Source organism: Hemitrygon akajei, chromosome 28, assembly GCF_048418815.1.
Source record: "Hemitrygon akajei chromosome 28, sHemAka1.3, whole genome shotgun sequence".
In the NCBI taxonomy this organism is placed as follows: Eukaryota; Metazoa; Chordata; class Chondrichthyes; order Myliobatiformes; family Dasyatidae; genus Hemitrygon; species Hemitrygon akajei.
In genome coordinates, this window is record NC_133151.1 from 20,423,300 (window position 1) to 20,447,418 (window position 24,119).

Sequence of the window (24,119 nt, forward strand, 5' to 3'; positions counted from 1 at the left end):
AGATAAGGTTATACACCTCACTAACTTTCTTTGTTACGGTTGCTTGAACAAACACTTAACACTTTGTCTCTGATGCAAATATTGGGTTGATTGAAGACAAATACAGCAGAACAACTGGGAATTACCTCGGCACTATCTCTGGTGCGAAAAAAAGGTCAGTAGCTTTAGTTACAGAGAGTGAACTGAGAGCAGCGACACTGGACTGACCCCTGCTTTCTTTGCCTGTAGTTTTCCATATACAAGCTGTCATGACGCGAGCTTTGTGAGTTGACCAAAAAGCAAGACAAACACTGAACTACCAGGAAAAGGACTAGGCTTGAGAAGGAAGCAAGGGAAGAGAGGGACAAAGGACGCTCGACACGACACAGGCCCCGGACAAGACAACGATTCCGGTCCTGGGAGAGGACTTGACAAGGACCGGGGAACCAGTACATGGAAATGGGAACCAGATGCCTGGGCTTGGACTTCGAGACAAAGACTGGACAAGGACCCAGAACCTGGGTCTTGACTCGGGCTCTGATTTCAGAACCTGGCGAGAACAAGACGTGGCTACAGGATGGGGGGAGGCACAGGACGGACCTAGAGACTCCTGGAAGGGACAAGGGAACCCCAGCACAGGACGAGGTAATCTCAGCACCGGGTTGGGCATAGGTACTCCTGAGCTGGGCAAGGCACAAGGACATGACGAGAACCCAAAGCCTTGTTAGAGCGAGAACAGGAACGCAGAACACAGAGTCGAGGGACAGACAGGAACATGGAACACAGTCATACCTAGATAAGGCGTGGAGACAGAAAGACTGTTCCAAACAGGTCGAGGCTCCAAACACAGGCGAGGCGAGGGAAGGCTCCAGGAAGAGGCGAGGGGAGATGAGGCGAGGCAAGGCTCCAGGCAGAGGCGTGTTGAGGCGAGGCAAGGCTCCAGGTAGAGGCGAGGCGATGCGAGACAAGCCTCCAGTCAGAGGCGAGGCGAAGCGAAGCGAAGCTAGGCAAGGCTCCAGGCAGAGGCGTGGCGAGGCGAGGCAAGGCGAGGCGAGGCAAGGCTCCCGGTAGAGCCGAGGCGAGGTGAGGCATGTTTCCCGGAAGAGGTTAGGCGAGGCGAGGCTCCAGGCAAAGGCGTGGCGAGGCGAGGCAAGGCGAGGCGAGGTGTGGCTCCCGGTAGAGGCAAGCCGAGGCGAGGCAACGCCACAGACATAGGCTGCAGAGCAGGGTTTCAGGCGTGGGTAGCCATCAGGGCTTCGTCGGGACAGAACGGAACAGTCCAACCTCAGGGTAACGGCAATGACGACCCGACTTACCCCACGGAGGCGACACCTACACACGAACCCAGGGCCACTTAAATTCCCGACCCTTTGACGAGAATCAGGTGCCTACAATTAAGCCCCTAGTGAGACAAGGGCAGCCGGAAGACCCGGAGTCTTGTGTCCACGGACCGGACCGTTATCCAGAATGCGGATAGAATGGACCGGTCTATGACAGCACCCAACCTCCCCCCCACCATGGGAGCCTCCGGGCGACCTAACAGGCTCCCCAGGACTAAGGACGACCTTGGAGGGTTGGGGTGGTATTCAGTCCGTAGGGAATCCAAGATGATGAGAGTTAGACGACAATATCTGCGTTGCTGGGTCCTTCTATGGCCGGTTAGTTTCTGTTTTAACGCGGGCGTTGGAGGGTGGACCCAAAAGGAAGACACAGACACTAGGAACAGGACTAGGTGTGAGGAGCCGGCAGGGCTTCAGAAGGACGTTAAGGGAACAGTCAAGCCTCATGGTACCGACAATGATGGCCCGACTTACCCAACGGAGGCAAGGACCGGGAGTGACAGATTCCACCGTAGGGTAACGGCAAGGACGGCCTCACTTAGCCCACGGAGGCGAGGACAGGATACCGACGGGACCTACCCCACAGAGACGGGGACAGGGGCAAGACGATCTGGTACCTACACTCGAACCCAGGGCCACTTATATTCCCGGCCACAAAAGAGAATCAGGTGCCTGCCATTAAGCCACAAATGAGACAAAAGACAGCCAGAAGACCCGGAGTCTGGTGTCCACGGACCGGACCGTGAGCCGGAACGTGGATTTCATGGACCAGTCCATCACACAAACAGGCAAACAGACAGCCAGAGACAGATGCGTCGAGTGTAGGATTGTGATGTTCGTCTTGTATCTCCCAGTTTCTGATACAGTGTGTAATTGAGGGATTCGTTACGCACTGGTCAGTCTCTGGTACAGTACAGTACAGCCTGGCCTCCAGTCCTGGACTTGCACTTGACAGTAAAACACAGAGCCCGGACTTGGACGTGACTGGAACACAGAGCCCGGACTTGGACTTGACAGGAAACCTGACAGCGGACTTGGACTTAACGGGAAATCCGAGCGGAAACTTGGACCTGACTGAATCACACAGCCCGGACTTGGACTTGACAGGAAAACCGAACACGGACATGGAATTGACTGGAACACCGAGCCCGGATATAGACCTGACAGGAACAAAGAGCCTTAACTTGGATTTGACAGGAACACAGAGCCTGGACTTGGACTTGACTGTTACACAGAGCCTGGACTTGGACGTGACAGGAACTCAGAGCCTGGACTTGGGCTTGAAAGGTAGACGGAGCCAGGACATGGACTTGACTAGATCACAGAGCCCGGATATAGACCTGACAGGAACATCCAGCCCGGACTTGGACTTGACAGGAACACCAGGACTTGATTTTGCCGTGACATCAACACAATGCCCAGACTTGGAAATGACAGGAACTCAGAGCCTGGACTTGGACTTGACAGGAACAAAGAGCCTGGAATTGGATTTGACTGGAACTCAGTGACTGAACTTGGAATTGAACGGTACACAGAGCCTGGATTTGGACGTGACTGGAACACAGTGCCCGGACTTGGACTTGACAGGAAAACAGAGCCCGGACTTGGAATTGATAGGAACACTGAGCCCCGACTTGGCGTTGACAGGAAATCCGAGCCCAGACTTCGCCTTGAAAGGAATGCAGAGCCTGGACATGGATTTGACTGGAACACAGAGCCTGGACTTGGACGTGAATGGAATACAGAGCCTGGACTTGGACGTGACTGGAATACAGAGCCCGGACAATGACGTCACAGGAACTCAGTGCCCGGACTTGGAATTGATAGTGTTACGTATTCAGGCAACAATAAATATATATAAGTTAGGCAAAGGTTTTCATAACAAATAACACCTTTATTAAACACTGAAAACCAACCCCCCAAAAGTAAACAAGCATTAGCTTAAACGGAACTCAGCTGCTGTGCGGCAGATTCACAGATCTTAATAGCGTTGCAGATCAAACAGTCTTTAAAGCGGTATTGAAAAAAACAGTTCTTTAAAGCGGTATTCCGAAAGAAAACAGTTCTTTAAAGCGGTATGCCGAAAGAAAACAGTTCTTTAAAGCGGTATGCCGAAAGTTTTAAAAGCTCACATTTAAAAGGAGAAATTTTTTAAGGCAATTTAAATTCTCTTCCTCGTCGATGTCCTTCGATTCCCCGGCGTCGAACATTCCCACGAAGAATTTTATAAAATATAACGGCTTAAAAAAAACACTGACCTTTCTTCCACACTCTGTCCTCAATCTCCCGCTATCCCAGCGGAGATTAAAACGAGAACAGTCAACGAAATCCTTCCGAATGAGGATCAAATAAGGTCGTAACCAATCCACCGTCCAAAATCGATTCTCCTCGATTTTTATCTTCCAAATTCTTATCTTCACTCTCCACCAGCAAAGAAACCGCTGGCAATGACCTTTTTAAACTTTAGGCATTATATAAAACTTCATTTTTCAACTAAACTGCGTCATCACATTAAATCACGCAGGGACATGAAGTCAGCTTGGCACATCCCGCCACCAACTGCCCCACCTGACAGGGTGGGTCCTCCTTTTATACCCTGTAAAAAAAACCTGTCACATGACCTCTACTGGCGGGAAAATGACATCACTCCACCATCACAAGACCATTACCTCAAGTCCAGTATAACTTCAACCCCAGTCACGTGACAAGGGTACCACTGTCACGTGTCACGGGTACCTAACACCTCCCTCCAAAAAAAAAACATTTTTGGTCTGACAAGAACAAAAATTTTAACAATTACTTACAAGAAAAACAAATGTATAAATTATATAACAAAAACAATATACAATACAGTAGGAGTGTTACAATAAAAAAAACACTCCAAAAAAAATTACATTGTACATTCAACTTCGAGATAGACAATCAGCAACCACATTATCTTTACCTTTAACATGAGTTATCACAATATTGTACTCTTGTAACATCAAACTCCAATTTAATAATCTTCTGTTTTTGTTTTTCATCTTACTCAGAAAAACTAACGGATTATGATCAGTGTAAACAATAAGTGTTTTTTGAGTTGTACCAACATATACCTCAAAATATTCCAAAGCTAAAACAGGAGATAACAATTCTTTCTCTATTGTTGAATAGTTTCTTTGATGCTTATTACATTTCTTAGAAAAGTAAGCTACTGGATGATCAACCTCATCACCCTCATTCCTTTGCATAAATACTGCTCCCGCAGCTTCATCACTAGCATCTACAGCTAATGAAAAAGGTTTTCCAAAGTCAGGTGCCTTAAGCACAGGTTGTTGACATATCATTGTTTTCAATTTTTCAAATGCTTCCTGACAAGGCACTGTCCACACAAACTTCACATTCTTCTGCAGAAGGTTAGTTAATGGAAGGGCAACATTAGCAAAATTCTTACAAAATTTTCGATAATATCCTACCATTCCCAAAAATCTTCTAAGAGTTTTTTTTCCCCGTCGGAGTGGGAATCTCTAAAATTGCCTGAACTTTTGCCTGAACAGGAGCTACCTTACCTTGACCTACAACATAACGAAGGTAAGTCACAGTGGCATGCCCAAATTCACTCTTAGCTAAATTAATAGTCAAGTTAGCTTTTGAAAGCTTTTCAAGCAATTTCTCCACCGCAATTATTTGTGCTTCCCAAGTATCATTTCCTGTCACTAAATCATCAATATAAGCATCAGTATCTTTCAATCCCTGAATCACAGCGTTAATCATCCTCTGGAAAGTACCTGGGGCATTCTTCATCCCAAATGGAAGAACATTATACTCATATAACCCAGATGGAGTTACAAGTGCAGAAATATCTCTACCTCTGTCCGTTAATGGAACACACCAATACCCTTTCAATAAATCAATCTTTGTAAGGAACTTTGCTGTTCCAACCTTATCTACACAATCATCTACTCTAGGAATTGGATATGCATCTGTTATCGTTACAGCATTCACCTTCCTATAGTCCGTACAAAACCTAATACTACCATCAGGTTTTGGCACCATAACACATGGCGAACTCCAATTCGAGTTAGAATGTCTAATAATATCATTCTCTAACATGTATTCAATTTCTTTCTTAGCAAGTTCACATTTTTCCATGTTCATCCTATATGGATGTTGTTTAATAGGTTTGGTATCTCCAACATCTATATCATGTGAAGCTATAGTAGTCCTTCTCGGAACGTCTGGAAACAAATCCGTATACTTAAAATTCAATTCCTTCATCTGTTGTTTCTGCTCTAGCTGTAAATGTGCTAATTTCTCATCCATATTTTCCAGAATGGTCGAATTAGGTAACCTAACAGAAACAATGTTAGATTTAGAATGAAAGTCAGATGAATCATCTATCATGTTCCCAGTTAAATCAAACTCATTCTCACCAACCACAACAGTCACAGTATTAAATTGTTTCTGAAAATATGGTTTAATCATATTTATGTGGCAAAGTTGTGTTGACCTTCTGCGATCTGGAGTTTTTATTACATAATCCACATCATTGATTCTAGACACAATTTCATAAGGACCATGAAATCTAGCTTGTAACGGATTTGTCTGCACTGGGAAAAGAACCAACACCTTATCTGCAGGCTTGAACATCCTCAACCTAGCTTCTTTATCATACCAAGTTTTCATTTTCTCCTGAGCCAACTTTAAATTTTCCTTGGCTAAACTACAAGCTTTATGTAACCTGTCCTTAAATTTCAAAACATAGTCTAACAAATTAGTATGAACTTCCTTACTAATCCACTGTTCCTTCAATAAAGCTAAAGGTCCTCTAACTCTATGCCCAAACACAAGTTCAAATGGACTAAAACCTAAAGAATCCTGTACCGATTCCCTTACTGCAAATAAAAGTAAGTTTATACTCTCATCCCAGTCACTTTCATTTTCCACACAATATGTCCTAATCATATTCTTGAGAGTAGAATGAAACCTCTCCAAGGCACCTTGCGATTCTGGATGGTATGCAGACGAAGTGATTTGCTTAGCTCCCAATTTATAAACTATCTTTTGAAACAATCCAGACATAAAATTACTGCCTTGATCAGTTTGTATTTCCTTAGGCTATCCAAAATAAGTAAAGAATTTTATAAGAGCCTTCGTCACAGTTTTAGCTTTTATATTCCTAAGTGGTACTGCCTCTGGAAACCTAGACGAAGTACACATGATAGTCAACAAATACTGATAACCAGTTTTTGTCTTTGGTAATGGACCAACACATTCTACAATAACTTTAGAAAACGGTTCACCGAATGCTGGAATAGGTTGTAATGGAGCTACTGGTGTAACCTGATTTGGTTTATCCACAATTTGACAAGTATGGCACGTCTTACAAAACATCGCCACATCTTTTCTTAAACCAGGCCAGTAAAAATGTTTTAAAATCTTGTCCACAGTTTTCCTTACCCCTTGATGTCCACCTAAAGGCACACTATGAGCTAAAGTCAAAATCTCATTCAGATAAACTTTAGGAACAACTACCTGATAAACAACATTCCATTCCTCACTTGCAGGAATTGTAGGCGACCTCCACTTCCTCATCAACACTCCTTTTTCCAAGTAATATCCTACTGACACCTTCTCAATTTCACTACCTAGTAAAGCTTGTTCCCTTAATTTTATAATCTCAGGATCTCTATTCTGCTCTGCTATCATCTCCTTCCGAGACAGAGATAAATCTTCATAGTCAGACTTACTCCCAGAACCTTGTTCAAACAACGAAGGTAAGAAAGGCTCTGACACATCCTCAAAACTCACATCCTGAGTTGAACAGTCATGAGTAACAACCTCATCCTGCACATCAATCTTTTTAGCCATAGCTCTAGTCACAACACAGGAAGAATCTGTGTTAGAATTCATCTCTGGTTCCTCTGACTCCATTGTCAAATGCACTTCAGGAAAAACTTGTCCACCTGCCAAGTCATTACCTAACAATAAAGGAATACCCTTCACAGGTAAGCTATGCTGTAATCCTACTTTAACAAATCCTGTAACTAACCCTGACTTTAAATTTACTTCATGTAAATGTACAGGCATAGAATCACTTCCAACACCTCTTATGTAATTTACCTCACCAGTATCACTCTCTTCATTAAACTTCAACACACTATCTAACATCAGTGATTGAGAAGCTCCAGTATCCCTAAGAATTTTTATTGGCACCGGAGTAGATCCTTCTTTCAAGGATACAAACCCTTCAGTTATAAAATGATCATATCCCTTTCTAACTTGGTCAGACTCTAACAAATCCTCATTTGTGTTTACCAAACCCTGTAACTTTACAGGTGCTTCAGTATGTTGCACACAAGCATCTGGAACTGCTTCCTTCTCTTTCTTTTTCAATTTGAAACAGTTAGCTATTACATGGCCAGGCTTCTTACAATAGTTACAAATAAGACCAAACTGTCTTTCCTTCACAGGTTTTCCTTCCTCCTTACCTCTCTCATTAACCTCTGATTTAATTTCTGATTTACCTTGAGTCTCCATATTATTTTTAAAAATTCTACCCTGAGGAAATTTGTTCTTATGGATTAAAACATACTCATCAGCTAGTCTAGCACAGTCCTGCAATTTATCAGTATACCTCTCATTTAAGTAGGTCCTTACTTCAACAGGAATGCTTCTTTTAAATTCCTCCATTAAAATCAGCTCTCTCAATGTATCATAGTCCTCATTTACATTTTTAGAAGAAACCCATCTCTCAAAACACATAGCTTTATCATAGGCAAATTCCACATAAGTCTTTTCCACAGATTTTTTCAAACTCCTGAATCTTTCCCTATATGCTTCTGGTACCAATTCATATGCTTTGAGATTGTTCGTTTTCACAATATCATAATCTAATGCTTGCGCAGCAGTTAAGGCTGTGTAAACTTGTTGTACTTTGCCTTTAATCACACTCTGTAACAACACTGACCATTTATCTTTCGGCCACTCTGACATCCGAGCAATAGTTTCAAAATGTTGAAAATATCTTTCCACTTCTGTTTCACTAAATGGAGGGACCAATTTAATTTCTTGGCTAGCAACAAAAGGTTTTCTAGAATCAGAAGACTGATTCTCAGACCTTAAATTCATCATTGCATATTCAAACTCTCTCTTTTGCTGGTCAGATTCCAATTTATAACGCTCCAATTCTGCTTTACTTTGTTCCAACTTCATTTGTTCAATTTGCAACTGTATCTCCAGATTACTTATTGGAAACGATTCTAAAATCGATTCATCAAAATCACCCGAAGACACAAAATGTGATGCGATTTTTCTCTGTATTACAGCTTTTGATGCAGTCTTCAAAATACCTTTAAGTTGCAATCTACGAGCTATCTCAGATACTTCAGTTTTTTTCGCCTTCGCTAACAAATCCGCGGCTGGCGAATCCAGAAACTCATCAATATTCATCGTTGCCGAATACCCCTCACAAGTCAATCAAACAAAAGAATCGAGCAATCCCCGTTACCAAAACACCGATTCAAAAGTTAACAAGCATTTAACTCAAACGATCCAATTCCGGACGTAGCCCCCATAATTATGTTACATATTCAGGCAACAATAAATATATATAAGTTAGGCAACGGTTTTCATAACAAATAACACCTTTATTAAACTCTGAAAACCAACCCCCCAAAATTAAACAAGCATTAGCTTAAACGGAACTCAGCTGCTGTGCGGCAGATTCACAGATCTTAATAGCGTTGCAGATCAAACAGTCTTTAAAGCGGTATTGAAAAAAAAACAGTTCTTTAAAGCGGTATGCCGAAAGAAAACAGTTCTTTAAAGCCGTATGCCGAAAGTTCAAATGCTCACAGTCCATTTAAAAGGAGAGACTTTTTAAGGCGATTTAAATTCTCTTCCACGTCGATGTCCTTCGATTCCCCGGCGTCGAACTTTCCCACGAAGAATTTTATAAAATATAACGGCTTAAAAAAAAACACTGACCTTTCTTCCACAATCTGTCCTCAATCTCCCGCTATCCCAGCGGAGATTAACACGAGAACAGTCAACGAAATCCTTCCGAATGAGGATCAAATAAGGTCGTAACCAATCCACCGTCGAAAATCGATTCTCCTCGATTTTTATCTTCCAAATTCTTATCTTCACTCTCCACGAGCAAAGAAACCGCTGGCAATGACCTTTTTAAAATTTAGGCATTATATAAAACTTCATTTTTCAACTAAATGCGTCATCACATTAAATCACGCAGGGACATGAAGTCAGCTTGGCACATACCGCCACCAACTGCCCCACCTGACAGGGTGGGTCCTCCTTTTATACACTGTAAAAAAAAACTGTCACATGACCTCTACTGGAGGGAAAATGACATCACTCCACCATCACAAGACCATTACCTCAAGTCCAGTATAACTTCAACCCCAGTCACATGACAAGGTTACCACTGTCACGTGTCACGGGTACGTAACAATAGGAACACGGAGCCCGGACTTGGCGTTGACAGGAAATCCAAGCCCAGACTTCGCCTTGAAATTAATACAGAACCTGGACATGGATTTGACTGGAATACAGAGCCTGGACTTGGACGTGACTGGAATACAGAGCCCGGCTATAGACCTGACAGGAACACCCAGCCCCGATTCGGATTTGACAAGATCACAGAGCCCGGAATTGGCCTTGACTGGAAACCTGACACCGGACTTGGGCATGACAGGAACACCGTGTCCGGTCTTGAATTTGAAAGGAACAGCAGGACTGGAGTTTTACTTGACATGAACACCGAGCCCGGTTTTGGACTTGACAGAGCCTGGACTTGGAATTCACAGGAAGACAGAGCCCGGAATTGGCCTTGTCTGGAACACAGAGCCCGGACGTGGACTTGATAGGAACAAAGAGCCTGAAATTGCATTTGACTGGAACACAGAGCCTGGACTTGGACTTGACTGGAACACGGAGCCTGGACTTGAACGTGAATGGAACACAGAGCCGGGACTTGGACTTGACAGGAACACAGAGCCTGGACTTGAACGTGAATGGAACACAGAGCCGGGACTTGTCTTTGAAAGGAACACAGAGCCTGGACATGGATTTGACTGGAAATCAGAGCCTGGACATGGTCGTGACTGGAACACAGAGCCTGGACTTGGACGTGACTGGAACATGGAGCCGGAACTTGGACTTGACAGGAACACAGAGCCTGAACATGGACTTGTCAGAACACCAAGACTGGACTTTGACTTGACATGAAAACAGTGCACGGACTTGGACTTGACTGGAACAACGAGTGCGGACATGGACATGAGAGGAAAACCGAACCCAGACTTGGACTTGACAGGAATAAAAGCCTGGACATGGATTTGACTGGAACACAGAGCCTGGACTTGGACTTGACAGGAACACGGTGCACGGATTTGGACTTGACAGGAACACGGTGCCCGGACTTCGACTTGACAGGAAATCCGAGCCCAGACTTGGATTTTACTGGAACACAGAGCCTGGACTTGGATTTGACTGGAACACAGAGCCTGGACTTGGATTTGACTGGAACACAGAGCCTGGACTTGGTCGTGACTGGAACACAGAGCCTGGACTTGGACGTGACTGGAACACAGAGACCAGACATGTACTTGAGAGGAACTCAGAGCCAGGACTTGGACTTGAAAGGAAGACCGAGCCCGGAATTGGACTTGACTCGATCACAGAGCCCGGATATAGACCTGACAGGAACACCCAACCCGGTCATGGACTTGACAGGAACACAGAGCCCGGAATTGGAATTGATTGGAAAACCAAGACTTGACTTTGAGGTGACATCAACACAATGCCCGGACTTGGAAATGACAGGAACTCAGCGCCTGGACTTGTACTTGAATGGATCACCCAGCCCGGACTTGGACTTGAATGGAACACAGAGCCTGGACTTGGTCGTGACTGGAACACAGAGCCTGGACTTGGAATTGAACGGAACACAGAGCCCGGACTTGGACTTGACAGGAACACAGAGCCCGGACTTGGACTTGAATGGAACACAGAGCCCGGACTTGGAATTGAACGGAACACAGAGCCCGGACTTGGAATTGAATGGAACACAGAGCCGGGACTTGGAATTGAATGGAACACAGAGCCCGGACTTGGACTTGACAGGAACACAGAGCCTGGACTTGGACTTGACAGGAACACCGAGCCCGGACTTGGAATTGAACGGAACACAGAGCCCGGACTTGGAATTGAACGGAACACAGAGCCCGGACTTGGAATTGAATGGAACACAGAGCCGGGACTTGGAATTGACAGGAACACAGAGCCCGGACTTGGACTTGACAGGAACACAGAGCCTGGACTTGGACTTGACAGGAACACCGAGCCCGGACTTGGAATTGAACGGAACACAGAGCCCGGACTTGGAATTGAATGGAACACAGAGCCGGGACTTGGACTTGAATGGAACACCGAGCCCGGACTTGGAATTGAACGGAACACAGAGCCCGGACTTGGAATTGAATGGAACACAGAGCCGGGACTTGGAATTGAACGGAACACAGAGCCCGGACTTGGACTTGACAGGAACACAGAGCCCGGACTTGGACTTGAATGGAACACCGAGCCCGGACTTGGAATTGAACGGAACACAGAGCCCGGACTTGGAATTGAACGGAACACAGAGCCCGGACTTGGACTTGAATGGAACACAGAGCCCGGACTTGGACTTGAAAGGAAGACCGAGCCCGGAATTGGACTTGACTGGAACACAGAGCCTGGACTTCGAATTGACTGGAACCTGTACCGTAGCCACACACCCGACAACCCCCCCCCCCCCCACCTTCCAATACCAGTCAATGATGCAGCATGTCAGAATGATCTGCATTCTATAGCTGATAGATGTTCTGAGTGCTTTTGCTAACATACAAAATCCTTCAAACTCCTTAGGAAGCATAGTCGTTGTCTTGCTTTCAATATGTAGGGACTAGGTTAGGTTCGTCAGAAATCTTAACACCCGGGAATTTGAAACTGCTCACACTCACCACGTCTGATCCCTCTATGAATATTGATAAGTGATCCTTCATTTTACACTTCCTGAAGTCCACAATCAGCTCCTCCGTCTTCCTGACGTTGTGTACAAGGTTGATGCCGCGACATCATTGCACTAGTTGGCAGATCTCGCTCCTGTACGCCGTCTCGTCTCCATCTGAGATTCTACCAACAATGGTTGTAGCATCAGCAAATTTGCAGATGGTATTTGAACTATGCCTAACCACAGAGTCGTGGGTATAGATACAGTAGAGCAGTGGGCAAGGCACATACTCCTGATGTGCACCAGTATTGATCGCCGGTGATGAGGAGATGTTATTGCCAATGCGCTCAGATTGTGGTCTTCAGCTTGGGAATTCAAGGATTCAATTAGAGAAGAAGTTACAGAGGACAAGGTTCTGTAATTCTCAATTGGTATTGTTCGAATGATGTTATCTAATGTTTGGGTATATTCGATGAACGGCATCCTGAAATAGATGTTTCTGTTCTCCAGGTGATCTAAGGCCGTGTGAAGAGCCATTGAGATTGCATCTGCCGTTGCACCCAGTCCTACTCTATGTGCCATTTATGCCTCATCCCATCTTGCACCTCGTTCCCGATATTTCGCCGGTGAATGTGTTTTACATTATTTACTTGTTCAGATCGACAACTCCTCCGTCTGCTTGTGCTTTAGAAATAAATAACGACGTTTTACTCCATACCGGGGACTAACCACGTACAATCCAGAGTTTTCATTCACTTCCCAATCCTGCTCCGAAAATGGACTGAACATCGGATTCCCTTACTGTTGAACCAAGTTTCTTGTGACAGGAAGTTCATCCACAGCAAGTGCTAAACTTAATGCTACCATCTCACCACCTGGATTCATGGTTGCTGAATTACTGTTGGTATAACGTTCAGATCATCACTTGAGAACCAGTCAGTGATAGATGCGGAAGTGTGGGGTACCGATGATAATTCGTCCCGCTCTGCTGCATGCTACCGGTTTCTCCATTTCTCGAGGATTTGCACTGGATACAGTAACTATGTTTTTAACTCCCCCACGTGGGGCGTTTAAATGTAGGATGGCAATTGCTTATCGCCGCGCTTCTCACCGTTTCATATGAAACGTTAGGATTCACCCCGCGTCTCTGCCACTGAAATATATCCATCTTGAAAAATGTACGTGTAATCCCTCTTTCTGAGTCGCTGATCACAAATGGTGAACTTTGAAAGGTAGAAAACGGAAGTCAATGGGGATACGGCCAGACCTTCAACCCTGCTCTGCCATTCAGTCCGATCCCACCAGATCATCTGATGGTCATGATCTCTCCCCAGATTTTTGACATTTTGTGTATGAAAATCTGACGGAATTCTTCAATTATTTATATTTTTGGCAGAGACTGTGCCACTGTGAAATATTTACGTGACTATCTGACTTAAAACCAAAAAATAACAGTAGTAGTTATTTAATTATAACTTCATAGTATTATGAATTCATGGCTAAAACGCTGAGGTTGAGACAGATTAAGCAAATATATCAACAGACACAAGATTGGGCTTTAGCCCCAGATAGAAACAATCAGGTTTGAGTCGCAGTTCAGTTCAATCTACGTCCTTACACGGCGATAATCAACTGACAAATGCCATTCATCAAAATCTTGATTTAAAATGTAAACTCATAAATGACGCATACCTTACTAGAAATATAAGCTTCATCCAAATTAGAGCCAGAGTCCTACAAACTATATTACGATTGATCCACTATTACTGATGGGACAATCTATGGTAACCGTTCGGATATAATATTACTGGATTAAAATGCAAGAACTACTTACTTAATCGATATAGCCACTGCAAACAAGCATAACATACAGGAATTAAAAAGTGAATATCACCGTAAATATGCTGACAAGAGATGAAATGGAAATACTATCAAGCAAGAACAGGGTATATATTGTTCCAATGGTGATACCAACCATAACTATCATCTCAAAGTCGCTCAACAATAACACTAAACAGTTAGAAGTGCAACGCAATATTTCTGTAAATGTCCTGAAAACCACTATGCTCTACACCACTAGAATGATACGAAGTCCGCAGCTATTGAGGAATGAGTGTGTTTGACTATACCCGTACTTCAGGTTTTACCAGCTTGAGCTGAGAAAGGATACTATAATTATAATAACAATAGGTTTCAATAGGTACATTTAATGTCAGAAAAAATATACAATAAACATTATGAAATTCTTCTTCTTCGCAAACATCCACAAAAACACAGGAGTGTGCCAAAGAATGACGATAGTTAAACGTTAGAATCCCAAATCATCCTCACAGTTCCCCCTCGCATGCACAAGCAGCAGTGAGGCACTGACTCCCTCCTCCTCAACCCTACCAGCAAACAATCATCAGCGCCCTCCACCGAGCACGCAAGCGTGCATGAAAACAAAGACAAGGACATACAGTCACCGAAAGACTACTCGTTCACCCGGTATTTTCACATCCCACAGGCACTCGCTCTCCCGATAAAGTGAAAAAGTGGTGCCTCGGTCGCTCACCAACTGCATAGCAGCGGCAACCTGAACAAAAGCGGACACATGGCGTCGGCGACGAGAGATCGGTGATTCAACTGCATCCGTGAGAAGGATCAGAGAGTCAAAACCGATAGGAACACGTAATCGGCAGGATTGGAACCTACACGGGGAAACCCCAATGGATTTCTATTCCATCGCCTTAACCACTCGGCCACGACGACAACGTTCCTTGCAGTTGCACATAACTCGTTGAGTCAGTTAGTCAGATTATCAGGATTGAACCTGAAGTAAAGGCGGATACTGCTGAAAATGCCCAGCAGATCTGTTAGCGTCTGTGAAGGGAGAAAGAGTTCACGTTCAGAACTATGACCTTTCACCCGGAATTCAATGTGGTCAATTGGATGTACGGAATCTGTCAGAGCGGAGTAGGGTCGGAAGATGTAGATCCTTTCAACAGGCATACATATAGATAATCAAGTTGATGTTGGACACCAGGGAATGAATGTCTGGAAGGCCTCAGAGATGTCTCTTTGTTTGAGCCTACTAGGGAATCAGCAATTCCGCGTTAGTTGTTGTGTAATGAACTAAACTGGCTCAAATCATTTTATGGGGGCAATGTTGTTATCAAGTTGTCTCATATTCCTTACTTGATTGCAATCTGGAAAAGTGTTGTGAACAAGCCAAAGTAGATAATCCATCAATAGGTTAAACACAGCGAAATATATTTTATGACGCTGCTGTTCAGAAATGTTTGCTGTTGGAATACTACTAATGAGTGGACTGATAAACGTTGGATGTAGCATGTAGTATGAATGAATTGTAAAGATCTGAGGCTATATTGTGTAAAGGAAATGAGGCTAATGTTTTTTGATATGACATTAGTGTGGTGAATAATACTTATCACGTTGCTACTTCAAGCATATCTGACAAAAAGGCAGCTCTATGTTCCAATTACTTGTGATGTTAGATGTTTTCAGAGTCATAGTTTTGAATGGGCAATTATTAATTAACCCATTTGTAAAACCAGCTATTCAACTGGATTTATATATATATATATATATATACTGATACTGTTGAGTGCTTACTTAGTTAGCTAAATAGCTACTGCTCTTCTACCTATATTTTTTTGTACAACATTTTGTATCTTGGATAACAGATCCAAGAATATTACAGATCGTGTGGATTTAGCTAATGATAATTTGCAGAATCCAACCCTTTTGGAATAAGGTGTGGAACTGGGGTTTAAATGTTAATGGACATCATTGGATGTGCATTACTTCAAACGTTGTTATTGCTTTGCTCTTTGTTCTAGTGGTTACCCATGGTATTTTCCCAGAGGTGCTTTTTTTATTATTATGGGCAACTTTAGTAACTTAAGTGTTTGCAGGCCACGTGTAATTCTATACTTCGTTTTGGTGTTTGATTTCATACAATTATGTTGTGATTCAGTGATGTTAAATACAGTTAAATGCTTTGATTTTTGGTATGAAATTGGGATTACTTTATCACTTTATCATGGTTTTCCCGCTTCTGTTCTGCTAATATTTTAAAATAAGTATCTATCTTAGTCATGAATGTTGCTGTTCATTATTTTGCTATATTCACTCAGACATATTAACAGCAATGTGATTTTCTGTGAATCGAAATAAAGAAGATGTTGGCCATGCACAGTTTAAAAAATGGATCATACTGTAACATCCAACTCGAATAGGACAATAGACAATAGACAATAGGTGCAGAAATAGACCATTCGGCCCTTCGAGCCTGCACCGTCATTCTGAGATCATGACTGACCATCTACTATCAATACCCGGTTCCTGTCTTGTCCCCGTATCCCTTGATTCCCCTATCCATAAGATACCTACCTAGCTCCTTCTTGAAAGCATCCAGAGAATTGGCCTCCACTACCTTCCGAGGCAGTGCATTCCAGGCCCCCACAACTCTCTGGGAGAAGAAGTTTTTCCTTAACTCTGTCCTAAATGACGAACCGCTTATTCTCAAACCATGCCCTCTGGTACTGGACTCTCATTGTGAAGTAGACAGATTAACTGTATTTGTTCCTGGCATGTGCTTGGAGACGGTGGTTGTCATTTTGGGGAACTGTTTTTACATCCTTTACTTTGTGAGATGAAAATATTTTGCTCTCTGTGTTTGAAAGCAAGCACAACATTGCTTCATTTAAGCTTTGGGACAAGAGATCATTTCCAAATTAGAAGTTAATTGTCAGGAGCTTCTGATAAAATATGGCATGCAAGTTTGTGAAAGTCGGGGTTTATTTTTGTAATTGATTGGAAATCATGAATATAAAAGCGAAGACTTCGATTGTGCTAGCTGCAACAACTATTTCCAGTGATGCACCATCACAAGTGTAACACGCTGTAAGTATTCACTACTAATGTCATGGCTTCTCTGCAGCAACAATGTTTAGGTTCTGACCACCGATTGCAAGACATGCTGGGCAATAAGTGGAATGCCATTCTTTCGTGTGTGTCTGGGAGCTGGGAATTCACGGTTCTTTTGCCGGGGAGCGATGAGGCGAGAAGATGTGAATGGAAAGAGTTACTTGACCAACGAATGGAGTGGACTCGGAGCGAGGGTGCGAAGGTTAGCGATGGTGAACAATCGGCTTTATCAGAGAGCGCTAACCTTGCGCGATAGACTGTTTCTTCAGAATGGGCCGATTTGATTTTTTTTTGTTTGTTTTCTTTACTAAGCATATAGTCAAAGTAAGAATTATAAAGCTCTATCGTTTAATCGCATATTGTGTACTACTTGTTATTTAAGGGTTCTGATTTGTAACAGGCGCAGCTTCCACCTAAACGAGATATCTTAAGTTTGGCCGGGCCAGGGGGTTTTCACCCTTTATATTAAGCCGCCAGCCGGAGCGAGATTTACACAAGGGAAAAAACCTCATTTTAATGACTGGGAAAAGAACGTATAAATCAGCTGGCCAACTTGGATCCCCTATTTTGGTGTAATAAATTGGAAAATTATTCTGAGTGAGGATTGGTGCTGAGGGAACAGTAGTATTCCATTTCTAAATTATGGCCCCATGTCAACATATTTACAGTGTTGTTTCTGCAAAGGCAATAAAGTGCAAGGTAAGATTAACGACAAGTTACGAAGTAAATTTCCTAATTTGGTTCCATTGACGAACAGTAAATACTTGCAGGACTATCGATGGACTGGAATAAAAAACTCTCCCAGATGCACTTCAAAAATTCCATTTCGTATCCTTTCACATAAAGCTAATCCGGTTGAATTTGGAGAAGTTGAAATGTCTGATCGCTATAGCCCTATGCCCATGACATCTCTGTGTGATTTGCAAACAGATCTGTTCCTGAATTTTCCACCAACTGTGAGGAAATTTGCAGTATAATCTGATTGCTATTTTATTTATTCCTTAACACAACCCACACGGCTTCATGTGAAGAATCTTCTGAGACCTCAAACCTCATTACTGCAAAGATGGTCTCTTTGATCAATATTGCAACATTACCCCTCCCAAACTTTTACATCCCTCCCTATCAAACATGAAACTTCTACACCTGGAGTGAGGTGTCTCCAGTTCCGCACATCTTTTGCTCAGATTCATAGAGTTGCACATGACAGAAACTGGCCGAGTGTCCGACTTTTCCACCGAGACTAAGATATCTATCCGAGCGAATTCTGTTTACCTCTGTTTAGTCAATATCCCACTGAAAATATCCTATCCACGTACCTGTTAAACATTGTACTTGAACTCTGCACTGCAGCTTCAACTAAGCTATTACTTGCACTGCACAGCACCTTTAATTTTTCACACTTGCACTGCAGATCACTTTTAAATTCTCACTCTGTCACCTTGAAGCAATGTTTTCTCCTATCTGAAATTTTCACCATGAGAAACGGATTTTGATTTGTCTAGATTATCTACACCTCTCATAGTTTTCTGAACTTCAGTCAGGTCTCCTCTCTGCCTCATTCCATCCAGAGAAAACAGTCCCAGCCCTCGTGAACTTTCCTTGTAATTCGACAGCCCATTCTAGGGAACAGCTCTGTGAATACTTCCTGCAGCTTTCCAGCTTAATCAGCAACATACAGTTTACCTTCTTCACAACCTTGTCTACCTGTGTGGCCAGTTTCAGAGGACTACATGTATGTCCATGGTCTCTCCCTGTTCACTAACCCTCCCCTGGACCCTGTCATTCAATGTGTCTGCACTGGCCAACTTTAACTTCCCAAAATCTATTATTGTGTATTTGTCTGATACGGAAACAACACTTCTCTTGTTCTCTGTACCAATGGCCCAAAAATCGATATCAATGCAACATTCATCTTCTGAACCATTTGCTGCGCCTCGTCTGCTACTTGACTGTAACATGTGCAGGACAACGCCTGGACCCCTCTATATTTCATTCCATTGTGATTTCTCTCTATATAAGTAATCATCTGCCTTTCGAATCCTCCTAACTTTGTACACACCAACATGCTTCCCCACGTTAAACTGAATTTTGCAAGTATTCTCGCACATACCCAACCTATCTATATACTGCTGTAGAGACCAATTGTACCATCAACGTTCTACCCATCACATTCCCCATTATTGACAACATTGATCCCTCAAACTCTGCCCTTCACCGGGTGATTAATATCGAGTGTAAATAATTGACAGAGAACTGACCCCTGGGACACTCCAATAGTTATGTCGTCCCTGCCTGAAATAGACTGACTCATTCAGTCTATGTCTTCAACGTGACAGCAGGTCTTCAGTCCTTGTTAACTCAGTTCCCTCAATCTTCTGAGGTCTGGTTTTGTACACCAGGCTTTCGTCTGGCAGCTTGCCAAGTACATTCTGAAAATCTACCTTGTACAATTTCAGGTTACCTTCTAACATCCAGAGGAAAAAAAACTCTGTCTTGTTGATCAAACGTGAAATGGCTTTCACCTGACATAATCACAAACGAGGTCACAGGTGGACGTGGTGCAGAAGAAACGCTTTGGCACACTGGCCTTCATCAGGGAGTGCAATGACTATAGAGATTGGGATGTTGTGTTGCAGTTAAACAAGATGCTGTTGAGACTACATTAAAATATCGTATTTCCCTTTAGTCACCCTATAACAGGAAACATGACATTAAGCTCGAAGGAACATACGGGACAGTTACGAAGATGTTTCTGGCAGTTGAATAACTGAGAAATTGAGGGATAATGTGCTGATTAGGACGTTTTCCCCCATGGAATGTGGGAGAATGCGGGAAATATAATAGACGTGTATAAAATAATGAGGGTCATAGACTGGGTGAATGCACAGAGACATTTTTAACAGGGACGTGGAATAAGGACGAGAGGGCACGTATATGCTGAGATGGCATAGATTGAAATGGAACCTGATGGACTATTTCTCTCATCCAGACGGTGGTCAGGATATCGAACTTGACAAAGTGATTAAGAATGAGTCATTAGCAGGGATATGGACCTAAAAGGTACAGAGAGATATTGGGGCAACTTAGATGGGACCTTTAGTTGGCCTGGGCCAGATGGGCCGAAATACGTTTCCTCCATGCAGTGTGACACTGCAAATCTAAACCATGTTGATTCGGTTTGATTACATTGAACGTCTCTTAATAACTTGCAATTTCTTCATAGATCACAAACTCCTGTTTATTGACTATAACTCAGCATTTATCACCATCAATCCCCACAATCCTGATTGATATGTTACAGAATATGCTCTTTTGTATCACCCTCTGCAATTGGAACCTTGTCTTCCTAAGTGGAAACCACAGTCTATGTGGATTTATATATCCTCATCGCTGATGTTCAACACTGGTGCATATTAGCGGTCTGTGCTTAACCCACTGCTCTTCTCTCTCTGGACCCGTGACTGTGTGGGTAGGCATAGCTCAAATACCATGTATAAATTCGCTGATGATAAAACTATTGGTGGTAGAACATTAGATGGAGACGAATGGGCCTACAGGAGCAAGATATCCTAACTACTGTTGTGGTGTGTCAGCGACAATCTGGCACTGAACATCAGTAAGACGAAAGAGCTGACTGTGGACTTCAGGAAGGGTAAGACGAAGGAACACGAACCAATCCTCAATGAGGGATTAGAAGTGGAGAGAATGCGCAGTTGCTAGTTCCAGGCTGTCAAGGTGTCTGAGCTCCTAACCTGGTCCCAAAATATCGACGCAGCTTACAGAATGCAAGGCAGCGACTATACTTCATTAGGAATTTGAAGAGATTTGATATGTTAACAAAAGCACTACAAAGGATTCACGTACCTTGGACAACACTCTGACAGGCTGAATCACTGTCTGGTATGGGGGATCAACTGCACAGGACCGAAAGAAGCAGCAGAGGGACATAAATTTAGTCAGCTTCATACTGAGTACTGGATTACAATGTACCCTGGACATCTATAGGGAACGGTGTCTCAAAGAGGCAGCGTCCATTATTAAGCATCCCCTGCACACTGTGCATGTCCTTTTATCACTGTTACTATCAGGTGGGAGGTAACGAAGCCGAAAGGAACCCACTCAGCGAAAGTGGAATCGCATATTCCGCTCTGCCATCCGATTCCTAAATGGATATTGAACCCGTGAACAATCCCTCGCTTGTTTAGTTTATATTATTTCTGTATGTGTCTGATTTTTAATCTCTTTCAAAGTACGTATACCTTAATTTATTTATTTACGCTTCTATTTTATGTATTGTGTTAAACCGCTAGTTGCTGCGATAGTAAATAACACGACATATGCCGGTGAAAACAAGCCAGATTCTGATCCTGAAATACCAGCGGCTTACCAACAACAGATGTGATGTTAACGTGGCTACAGTTACCAACTTTTGTCTTCTTCTTTTCTTGGACAATGGGGACACATTTCCTCACTTCGCTGGGCCTTCCTGGAACACACTGAATATTGACAAAGTTCAATTTTTATCTCCATTTTCTCTCCAGTCTTTTCCAGTACAACGCTCGAGTGCAGATCATTGGTACCTGGAATAGTTTGTTTTTTTTTCAACCCCATTGGATTTTCTCTCATGATGGTGACTATTGTAAATGATTGCAATATGTGGAAAAGGGAACGATTTTATCATTTTTCTTTAACTTACTGTAAGTTCCTGTCAGTTTCTGCAACCAAGCCACTTGCTGCTGATTCCTAAAATTTTATTCACTTGGCCCTGTCTGTCCCATGAACAGGCAACAGGTGAATCTACCACTCACGTTGTCTTTCCCCGCTGTTCATAATCCCTACATGTACATCAGACTTCAGGAACTCATAATGAACACGGCCACCCTCCTCCTTTCACTTTTGCTGATTCGTGTGGAGCGTTGTTAGTTGTTTAACCTCCATCACTTCCACTTGGCATAGGCCACTGACAGTACCTCATTAGAGTCCGCAAGTTTAGCCAATCTAAGTGGCGGATCCATCCTCTCCCAGGGATTTACTGTTCAGAGCTACTGCAGCTTCCGGTTTTAACGGGATGTAGATGCTCGCCCCATGTCCAGCTCCCGCCAATCGCATCCGGGCATCATACCATCCATGGGAGAGTGGTGGAACATGGAATACACTGGAATACTGAGGTTCCACTTCCGGTCAGCCTGCAACCATATCCCTACAATAGCTATAAGATCAAACATATTGTCACAATACAATTCCTGCATTTATTCACCCTATCAATTCATAATTTTGTTTACCTCTGTCAAATCTCCCCTCATTCGCATGTGCTCCAGGGTATAAAATCATAAGTCATTCAATACCTTCTTATAGCTCAGGTGTTCAATTGGCAGCATCACGCTCGGAAAATATCTCTGACTCTTTCAATCTTATTAACATCTTTCAAGTAGGTAAATGCTTCCAGTGCTATCTAACCTTAAAGAACATATCCTCTGGTATTTGACATTTCTACCGTGAGGAAATGATTCTGACGACCTACACTGTCTATGCCTCTCATAATTTTAAATACATCCATTCGGTCTCTCCTCGGGCGGTGCTGTTCCAGGAAAACACACAAGTGTGTCCAGTATTTCCTTATGGCTCGTGTACTCTAATCCAGCATCATCCTGGTGAACCAGTCATGATACTCTGCATTGTACATTTATAGAGCTTTTTCAATGGTTTATAAGACATACCAAATCTGCTCAACTTCAAATAAATTAGTCGTGCTGTTGTGCCTTCTTTGTAATGACACTTACGGGCTGGTCACAATGGTGTCCCTCTAATATGATAAAACTAAGGAATTTAAAGTTATTGATACTCTCCTACTCCGATCCCCATATGAGGACTCTCGTTGTTATCTGCACTTTTGGAAAGCAACACATCCACATTTTCATCCAAATCCTAAATATACTGTATTTCAGAAACACGAGCTTACAGCGCCGATCTCTATGCAACACCACAGGTCATGGACCTCCAGACAGAATAACAGCTTGCTTTCTCTGAACAAGATAGCTCCCAAACAAAACTTGTAATTCACTCTGGATCCCATCTTTTGAATCAAATTGTCATGAGGAAACTTATTGAATGATTTAAGAAGATCCATGTAGATAACGGCCACTGTGTTTCCTTCACCAAGTATCGATTTCATCACCTCAAAAAATCTCGATCACGTTTGTTACTGATGGAAAGCCCACACAAAGCCATGCTGACTGTCCCTAAGAAGGACCTGACTTTCCAGATGTGCATCAATCCCGTCCTTTGGTATCCTCCTAAACAACTTCCCTACCACTGACGTGAAGCTCAGCAGCCTATAATTACCTTGATTATCCTTGTTTCCCTTCTTGGACAATGCCAAAACATTACACTTTTCCAGTTCTCCAGGACCTTGATGTTGCTAGTGACTTCACAAATTTCCTTGTCAAATTCCCAGTAATCTCTTCATCTGCTTCTTTTAGTATTGTAGGATATATACCACCAAGCCCTGGAGTCTTATCCATCTTCATGCCGTTCAGAAGACACAGCAGTGTCCACTCCTTAATCTCAACATGTCTCAGCACATTCGCATGCCCCCCTCTGTTTTCACTCACCTCCAATTCCTTCTCTTCGTAAATACTGACACAAAGTACTCATTCAGTACCTCAGCCACTTACTCTGACTTCAACCACAACGTTGTTCCTTTCACCTCGAATGGACTTGCCCTCTCCTTACTTACTCTCCGCTTCACATGTGAAAAATCCCTTGAGATTATCCTTGGTGTTCCTTGCCAACGACAATTCGTGGCCCACTTTTTGGCTTTTCTAATCACCTGCCTGAGCACATCACTGCTATCTGTGTATTCAGTGAGTACC

At 43.1% G+C, this 24,119-nt stretch overlaps 1 protein-coding gene, 1 non-coding gene and 1 pseudogene across 2 annotated transcripts; 2 read left to right on the forward strand and 1 right to left on the reverse strand.

Moving 5' to 3' along the window:
* Positions 1-449: 449 nt before the first annotated feature.
* Positions 450-14,842, forward strand: LOC140717844 (uncharacterized). Its single transcript, XM_073031567.1, is given in 3 exon segments — positions 450-624; positions 10,913-12,080; positions 14,707-14,842. Coding segments are annotated over 3 exon segments (1,479 nt in total).
* A 63-nt stretch (positions 14,843-14,905) lies between these two features.
* LOC140717846 (uncharacterized) overlaps positions 14,906-24,119 on the forward strand; it is a 34,723-nt pseudogene continuing 25,509 nt past the window's right edge.
* Positions 14,982-15,063, reverse strand: trnas-aga (transfer RNA serine (anticodon AGA)). The gene has a single exon. It is a non-coding gene; the product is annotated as a tRNA-Ser (tRNA).